The 9578-nt window shown below is 44.1% G+C and overlaps 1 protein-coding gene across 6 annotated transcripts in view; it reads left to right on the forward strand.

Moving 5' to 3' along the window:
- Window positions 1-7691, forward strand: part of slc8a2a (solute carrier family 8 member 2a) — a 62493-nt gene extending 54802 nt beyond the window's left edge. For all 6 annotated transcript variants that reach the window (XM_037762736.1, XM_037762730.1, XM_037762731.1 and 3 more), the window contains 3 exons: window positions 788-887; window positions 5461-5733; window positions 7059-7691. In XM_037762736.1, the coding sequence (XP_037618664.1) occupies window positions 788-887; window positions 5461-5733; window positions 7059-7435 (750 nt within the window). In that variant the 3' untranslated portion in view covers window positions 7436-7691. The remainder of the gene's footprint in view (window positions 1-787; window positions 888-5460; window positions 5734-7058) is intronic.
- The last annotated feature ends 1887 nt before the right edge of the window (window positions 7692-9578 follow it).

Genomic DNA, 9578 nt, shown 5'->3' on the forward strand with positions numbered 1-9578 from the left:
AGCTAAGGGGTCGGGGGTCAGCTGAGGGGTCGGGGTCAGCTGAGGGATCGGGGGTCAGCTGAGGGGTCGGGGGTCAGCTGAGGGGTCGGGGGTCAGCGGTCAGCTGAGGGGTTGTTGTTTAATGTGTTTGAGTTGATTAACCAGCTCGGCTCCTCTTTACTCATCAGACTCCCAACGGAGTCCTGGACCAGGTACAGTTCCCTCCGTTAGACTCTCCTCATCTCCTTTAACTCCTTTAACTCTCATTAAACTACAGAAACACGACATGTTCTCCATCCTCAACTCTTCTCTCATCACATGAGACATCACATCCTGATCTGAGATGTGTGTTCATTCATGTGTTGGCTGTGTGGGACGTTTACTTCTGCAGCAGATCAGTGAAGCTGATGTTGATCTGTTGGTATAATATGAATATGAACCATATTCATATTATACCTGTTGGGCTGCAGTTTGCCATGTTATGATGTGAGCATATTGTTTTATGCTAAATGCAGTACCTGTGAGGGTTTCTGGATCAATATCTGTCATTGATTTGTGTTGTTCATTGATTTACAATAATAAATATATACATACATTTACATAAAGCAGCATATTAGTCCACTCCCATGTTGATAAGAGGATTAAATACTGGACTAATCTCCTTTAAGGTTCATTTAGAACTGATGAAAATGAATTATGGCCAATCATGATTGACAGATATTATTATAATATATAATATATATGTATATATTGATATGAATATGAGCTGTGACTGCCTCATTACTGACGTATATCTGTGCTGTACCAGAACACGGTGGACAAACTGCTGAAGGACACCAACCTGGCCGTAGTCATCGGCACGCACTCGTGGAGAGAGCAGTTCATTGAAGCCGTCACCGTCAGCGCAGGTCACTTTCTGATATTGATTGTGTGATATTAACTTATATTAACTTGTTCTGTTACTAATGTGAATTATATTTTATATGTGAAATGAATGAGAGGGTTTCATGTTAGAATGAATGTTTAGTTTTCAGTTTAGTCAGCTGGTCTGAGACGAGATGCGGTTCATTCACTCTGTAAACGTTGAGCATATCAACGGATAATCAATAAGGCTGATGTTACTAACGATAATCAATAAGGCTGATGTTACCAACGATAATCAATAAGGCTGATGTTACCAACGATAATCAATAAGGCTGATGTTACTAACGATAATCAATAAGGCTGATGTTACTAACGATAATCAATAAGGCTGATGTTACTAACGATAATCAATAAGGCTGATGTTACTAACGATAATCAATAAGGCTTATGTTACTAACGATAATCAATAAGGCTTATGTTACTAACGATAATCAATAAGGCTGATGTTACCAACGATAATCAATAAGGCTGATGTTACTAACGATAATCAATAAGGCTTATGTTACTAACGATAATCAATAAGGCTTATGTTACTAACGATAATCAATAAGGCTTATGTTACTAACGATAATCAATAAGGCTGATGTTACTAACGATAATCAATAAGGCTGATGTTACTAACGATAATCAATAAGGCTGATGTTACCAACGATAATCAATAAGGCTGATGTTACTAACGATAATCAATAAGGCTGATGTTACCAACGATAATCAATAAGGCTGATGTTACTAACGATAATCAATAAGGCTGATGTTACCAACGATAATCAATAAGACTGATGTTACTAACGATAATCAATAAGGCTGATGTTACTAACGATAATCAATAAGGCTGATGTTACTAACGATAATCAATAAGGCTTATGTTACTAACGATAATCAATAAGGCTGATGTTACCAACGATAATCAATAAGGCTGATGTTACTAACGATAATCAATAAGGCTTATGTTACTAACGATAATCAATAAGGCTTATGTTACTAACGATAATCAATAAGGCTTATGTTACTAACGATAATCAATAAGGCTGATGTTACTAACGATAATCAATAAGGCTGATGTTACTAACGATAATCAATAAGGCTGATGTTACCAACGATAATCAATAAGGCTGATGTTACTAACGATAATCAATAAGGCTGATGTTACCAACGATAATCAATAAGGCTGATGTTACTAACGATAATCAATAAGGCTGATGTTACCAACGATAATCAATAAGGCTGATGTTACTAACGATAATCAATAAGGCTGATGTTACTAACGATAATCAATAAGGCTGATGTTACCAACGATAATCAATAAGGCTTATGTTACTAACGATAATCAATAAGGCTGATGTTACTAACGATAATCAATAAGGCTGATGTTACTAACGATAATCAATAAGGCTGATGTTACTAACGATAATCAATAAGGCTGATGTTACTAACGATAATCAATAAGGCTTATGTTACTAACGATAATCAATAATGCTGATGTTACTAACGATAATCAATAAGGCTGATGTTACCAACGATAATCAATAAGGCTGATGTTACTAACGATAATCAATAAGGCTGATGTTACCAACGATAATCAATAAGGCTGATGTTACTAACGATAATCAATAAGGCTGATGTTACCAACGATAATCAATAAGGCTGATGTTATTAACGATAATCAATAAGGCTGATGTTACTAACGATAATCAATAAGGCTGATGTTACTAACGATAATCAATAAGGCTGATGTTACCAACGATAATCAATAAGGCTGATGTTACTAACGATAATCAATAAGGCTGATGTTACTAACGATAATCAATAAGGCTTATGTTACTAACGATAATCAATAAGGCTGATGTTACTAACGATAATCAATAAGGCTGATGTTACCAACGATAATCAATAAGGCTGATGTTACTAACGATAATCAATAAGGCTGATGTTACTAACGATAATCAATAAGGCTTTTGTTACTAACGATAATCAATAAGGCTGATGTTACTAACGATAATCAATAAGGCTTATGTTACTAACGATAATCAATAAGGCTGATGTTACTAACGATAATCAATAAGGCTTATGTTACTAACGATAATCAATAAGGCTTATGTTACTAACGATAATCAATAAGGCTGATGTTACTAACGATAATCAATAAGGCTGATGTTACTAACGATAATCAATAAGGCTGATGTTACTAACAATGAATAGAGAGAGAATACAACCTTAAAGGAAGGAGTGAATAAGGAGTGAATAAGGAGTGAATAAGGTGTGAGGAAGGAGTGAGGAAGGTGTGAGGAAGGTGTGAGGAAGGTGTGAGGAAGGAGTGAGGAAGGTGTGAGGAAGGTGTGAGGAAGGAGTGAGGAAGGAGTGAGGAAGGTGTGAGGAAGGAGTGAGGAAGGTGTGAGGAAGGTGTGAGGAAGGTGTGAGGAAGGAGTGAGGAAGGAGTGAGGAAGGTGTGAGGAAGGAGTGAGGAAGGAGTGAGGAAGGTGTGAGGAAGGAGTGAGGAAGGTGTGAGGAAGGAGTGAGGAAGGTGTGAGGAAGGTGTGAGGAAGGAGTGAGGAAGGTGTGAGGAAGGAGTGAGGAAGGTGTGAGGAAGGTGTGAGGAAGGAGTGAGGAAGGTGTGAGGAAGGAGTGAGGAAGGCGTGAGGAAGGAGTGAATAAGGAGTGAGGAAGGAGTGAATAAGGAGTGAGGAAGGAGTGAGGAAGGAGTGAGGAAGGAGTGAGGAAGGTGTGAGGAAGGAGTGAGGAAGGTGTGAGGAAGGAGTGAGGAAGGTGTGAGGAAGGAGTGAATAAGGAGTGAGGAAGGTGTGAGGAAGGAGTGAATAAGGAGTGAGGAAGGTGTGAGGAAGGAGTGAATAAGGAGTGAGGAAGGAGTGAATAAGGAGTGAGGAAGGAGTGAGGAAGGAGTGAGGAAGGTGTGAGGAAGGAGTGAGGAAGGAGTGAGGAAGGAGTGAGGAAGGTGTGAGGAAGGAGTGAATAAGGAGTGAGGAAGGAGTGAGGAAGGATGTGAGGAAGGAGTGAGGAAGGTGTGAGGAAGGTGTGAGGAAGGAGTGAGGAAGGTGTGAGGAAGGTGTGAGGAAGGAGTGAGGAAGGAGTGAGGAAGGTGTGAGGAAGGAGTGAGGAAGGAGTGAGGAAGGAGTGAATAAGGAGTGAGGAAGGAGTGAGGAAGGAGTGAGGAAGGAGTGAGGAAGGTGTGAGGAAGGAGTGAGGAAGGAGTGAGGAAGGTGTGAGGAAGGTGTGAGGAAGGTGTGAGGAAGGAGTGAGGAAGGTGTGAGGAAGGTGTGAGGAAGGAGTGAGGAAGGTGTGAGGAAGGTGTGAGGAAGGAGTGAGGAAGGTGTGAGGAAGGTGTGAGGAAGGAGTGAGGAAGGTGTGAGGAAGGAGTGAGGAAGGAGTGAGGAAGGTGTGAGGAAGGAGTGAATAAGGAGTGAGGAAGGTATGAGGAAGGAGTGAGGAAGGTGTGAGGAAGGTGTGAGGAAGGAGTGAGGAAGGTGTGAGGAAGGAGTGAGGAAGGTGTGAGGAAGGAGTGAATAAGGAGTGAGGAAGGTGTGAGGAAGGAGTGAGGAAGGTGTGAGGAAGGAGTGAGGAAGGTGTGAGGAAGGTGTGAGGAAGGAGTGAGGAAGGAGTGAATAAGGAGTGAGGAAGGTGTGAGGAAGGAGTGAATAAGGAGTGAGGAAGGAGTGAATAAGGAGTGAGGAAGGTGTGAGGAAGGAGTGAATAAGGAGTGAGGAAGGAGAGAGGAAAGTGTGAGGAAGGAGTGAGGAAGGTGTGAGGAAGGTGTGATGAAGGAGTGAGGAAGGTGTGAGGAAGGTGTGAGGAAGGAGTGAGGAAGGAGTGAGGAAGGAGTGAGGAAGGTGTGAGGAAGGAGTGAATAAGCAGTGAGGAAGGAGTGAATAAGGAGTGAGGAAGGAGTGAGGAAGGAGTGAGGAAGGTGTGAGGAAGGAGTGAGGAAGGAGTGAGGAAGGTGTGAGGAAGGTGTGAGGAAGGAGTGAGGAAGGTGTGAGGAAGGAGTGAATAAGGAGTGAGGAAGGTGTGAGGAAGGAGTGAATAAGGAGTGAGGAAGGTGTGAGGAAGGAGTGAATAAGGAGTGAGGAAGGAGTGAGGAAGGAGTGAGGAAGGTGTGAGGAAGGAGTGAGGAAGGAGTGAATAAGGAGTGAATAAGGAGTGAGGAAGGTGTGAGGAAGGAGTGAGGAAGGAGTGAATAAGGAGTGAGGAAGGTGTGAGGAAGGAGTGAATAAGGAGTGAGGAAGGAGTGAGGAAGGAGTGAGGAAGGAGTGAGGAAGGTGTGAGGAAGGAGTGAGGAAGGAGTGAATAAGGAGTGAATAAGGAGTGAGGAAGGTGTGAGGAAGGAGTGAGGAAGGTGTGAGGAAGGAGTGAATAAGGAGTGAATAAGGAGTGAGGAAGGTGTGAGGAAGGAGTGAGGAAGGAGTGAATAAGGAGTGAATAAGGAGTGAGGAAGGTGTGAGGAAGGAGTGAGGAAGGAGTGAATAAGGAGTGAATAAGGAGTGAGGAAGGTGTGAGGAAGGTGATCTCTGTTTGACTCATCTTCACCGTGTCTCCTGTGGACAGGGGACGGAGACGAGGAGGAGGGACAGGAGCAGCGGATGCCGAACTGCTGCGACTACTTCATGCACATCTTCTGTATTTTCTGGAAGATCCTGTTTGCTTGCGTCCCGCCGACGGAGTACTGGAACGGCTGGGCGTGCTTCATCGTGTCCATCTCCGTCATCGGCTTCTTAACGGCCATCATCGGAGACCTGGCGTCCCATTTCGGCTGCACCGTGGGCCTGAGAGACACCGTCACCGCCGTGGTCTTTGTAGCCCTGGGGACGTCCCTTCCTGGTAAGTGATGCTACTGGTGACAGCGAGTCCCTCACTGGGAGGAACGCCAACGCCGATGGTTACGTCAGCGCATGTCTCTCCAGAAGTCTGATGGTACGCGTCCACAGCGGCGTTTTTTATGGCGAGGGATCGCCTGGCTTCCCAGCGTTGGACGCTTGATGGGCTGCCACTAGACACTCGACACAAGCTGTAGACACGAACCATCAGGGGCCGTTTACACGCCGCCGCCAGCCGGGCCGCTTTCATCCTTTTATCCACGGTGCTTCGGAGGTTGCCCTACTGCCACGCCTTCCGTTACTAAGCAACCAGAACCTGCGTGCTGCGGTGATTGGTGGTGATGTAGCAGGAAGCCTCACTGACCAAACTACACAAAGATAATTGTGTTTCCAGACCGTGAATCCCTCACAGCAGCTCTACTGCTGGATCTGTCGGTCGGGTTGACCTTTGACCTTTTGACCTTTCAACTGGATGTTGTGACGTTCTTGAAGGGAAACGGTGAAGCCGCTAAAACCGTGTGTTATAGATCAGAGAGCTCTCCTGCTCTGTTCCCTCCAGATGTTCACCGTAGACTGATGGAAACAGGCACTTGAGAACACCTGAGAACGCTTGAGAACGCTTGAGAACGCTTGAGAACGCTTGGGAACACTTGAGAACGCTTGAGAATGCTTGAGAACACTTGAGAACACTTGAGAACGCTTGAGAACGCTTGGGAACGCTTGGGAACACTTGAGAACGCTTGAGAACGCTTGAGAACGCTTGAGAACGCTTGAGAACGCTTGAGAACGCTTGAGAACGCTTGAGAACGCTTGAGAACACTTGAGAACGCTTGAGAACGCTTGGGAACGCTTGATAACGCTTGAGAACGCTTGGGAACGCTTGGGAACGCTTGAGAACACTTGAGAACACTTGAGAACACTTGGGAACGCTTGAGAACGCTTGGGAACGCTTGAGAACGCTTGGGAACGCTTGGGAACGCTTGAGAACACTTGAGAACACTTGGGAACACTTGGGAACACTTGAGAACGCTTGGGAACGCTTGAGAACGCTTGGGAACACTTGAGAACACTTGAGAACACTTGGGAACACTTGAGAACGCTTGAGAACGCTTGAGAACACTTGAGAACACTTGAGAACACTTGCACGCCGCGATGCGTTGCTCTGGTGTTTGAGCGCGCCTGCCGCGTGTCTCCTTTAACCCCGATGGATCTGAGGGCGTAACAGGCGAGTGCTGCTAGCGGCCCGTCAGCCGGGGTAGAAGAACTGACTGGAGGTTCTGTTGGATTAAACTATGAAACTATTCATTTATGAACTTTATTTCTTTCCAGACACCTTCGCCAGTAAAGTGGCCGCCACGCAGGACCAGTATGCCGACGCGTGTGTGGGAAACGTGACAGGAAGCAACGCGGTGAACGTGTTTCTAGGCATCGGGGTGGCGTGGTCCGTGGCCGCCATCTACTGGCAGGTCAAAGGGAAGGTGTTCCGCGTGGACCCCGGCTCGCTGGCCTTCTCCGTCACTCTCTTCACCATCTTCGCCTTCTTCGCGATGGGACTGTTGATGCTCCGCCGGAGGCCGTCCATAGGCGGCGAGCTGGGCGGCCCGCGGATCACCAGAGTCTTCACCTCACTCCTCCTCTTTGGACTCTGGTTCCTCTACATCCTCTTTTCCAGCCTGGAGGCCTACTGCCATATACAGGGCTTCTAGAGAGAGGAACCGCTGCACGGTAACCACGGTAACCACCACACATCACCGGGACATCCACCTGTACAGCTCCGCTCCAGCAACCCCCACCGAGAGGACCTATCACGCTGCCATGGATCACACTAGGGATGTTCATCATTAACCGTTTAACCGTTAACCCACATTAAGCATTTTAACCGATCAACGCTATCGGTTAAAACGGTTAAAAGAAATGTTAATAATGAATTATAAAGCTGAGCGGCTCAGAGGAGCGGCTCGTCTCTTTAAGGAGGAAAGCTGGTCCACCTTAACAGTCCACCTTAAGAGGCAGAGCCGGAGTTGCAGGATACAGGAAGTTGACTCCGGTCTCTCCATCTCGCTTGAGCGGAGCGGAGGAGTTGTAGTTTCACCGACTAATAAACTGAACACTGCTACACCTACGTTCACAGCTAGAACGCCACCAACAACCGCACACTCACCACCAACACACACACGGTCTGTTGGACACTCACTAAACTTACTCAGACTACGTGTGGCGGCGGCGGCGAGCACGAAGCCTTCGCAACGCTAGAGCTGCTAACGTAGCACAAACACACACACGGTCTGTTGGACGTTAACGCTCCCGGACGCTGAACTGGAGACTCCCGTCAACCAACATCTGGTACACCGCTGCATGAGAGGCACTAATGCTGTCGGTTAACGGTTAATGATCGGTTAACGGTTAATGATCGGTTAATAATGGGTTAACGAGGGTCGGTTATCGGTTACATGTTTTTCTAATGAGCATCCCTAGTTCACATCACCGACTCATCTCATCACTGCAGGACGGCTCCAGTCAGCACAATCTATTGTGATTCATTTTTTAAAAGTTTAAAGAAGCGGAGCTCAGTCTGGAGAGAAGAAGAAGAAGCTGCTGATATATAGATATATAGAGATATAGAGATAGATATCTCTATATCTCTATATATATATATGCTGATAATATCTCTGATCGCTGATGAATGGTGTTTCTCTGTGGAGTCATGTGACGCGAGGTGTTGTTTAGTCTAATGTAATGATGTAATGCACCTGCTGAATTCAATCTCACTATAAGTATTGATCATAATAACGATTAGAAATGCAATATTGAAATGTATAATTGATAATGAATAATGTAATAAAATGTACATAGTATATCTGCCACTGAGTGTGATTCCCCCCCCCTGATCTCTGATCTGTTTATCAATGCTGTCATTCCATGTCTCTGTAATGTAATGTCTCTGTAATGTAATGTATCTGAGCTGATATATGAACTAAACATATGTTGTAATTTATTGTAAGCGGTCATAATGAATGAAATGATTAATGAAATGTAACTGCGTGTGTCTCCATTGGATCACCCACAGCTAGTTGGCTGAGTGTTACCTCCTCATTAGTGCAGACGGATTCATATCAATGCTTCTGTGAGGGAATATGATATAATGATGACTTAAACACATTTCATGCTATTCATGCTAGAAGATGTCATTTAGAGTTGTGCATCCAAACACGTGGAGAGTTCAGGACTCTTAAGAGGAGAGAAATCTCACATGAACCAAAACCATCTAATCAGACTAATCCAAGGTTTATTATTAATAATAATAATAATAATAATAATAATAATAATATTAATAAGGCATTGAAGGCAGTCAGGGTGAGATGATGACTGACTCCAGTGCTGTTAAGATATAAAAGAGTCAGAGATCAATCCCTGATGAGCTCCTCGTCTGCAGACGCTTTTCAGGTTGTTTTGTGTAATAATGCACAGGTCAAACTACATTACAGTATACTATATATACTATATATACTATACTATAGTGTAATAATGCACAGGTCAAACTACATTACAGTATACTATATATACTATATATACTATACTATAGTGTAATAATGCACAGGTCAAACTACATTACAGTATACTATATATACTATACTATAGTGTAATAATGCACAGGTCAAACTACATTACAGTATACTATATATACTATACTATAGTGTAATAATGCACAGGTCAAACTACATTACAGTATACTATATATACTATATATACTATACAATAGTGTAATAATGCACAGGTCAAACTACATTACAGTATACTATATATACTATATATACTATACTATAGTGTAATAATGCACAGATCAAACTA

This window comes from Sebastes umbrosus, unplaced genomic scaffold, assembly GCF_015220745.1.
Source record: "Sebastes umbrosus isolate fSebUmb1 unplaced genomic scaffold, fSebUmb1.pri S34, whole genome shotgun sequence".
In the NCBI taxonomy this organism is placed as follows: domain Eukaryota; kingdom Metazoa; phylum Chordata; class Actinopteri; order Perciformes; family Sebastidae; genus Sebastes; species Sebastes umbrosus.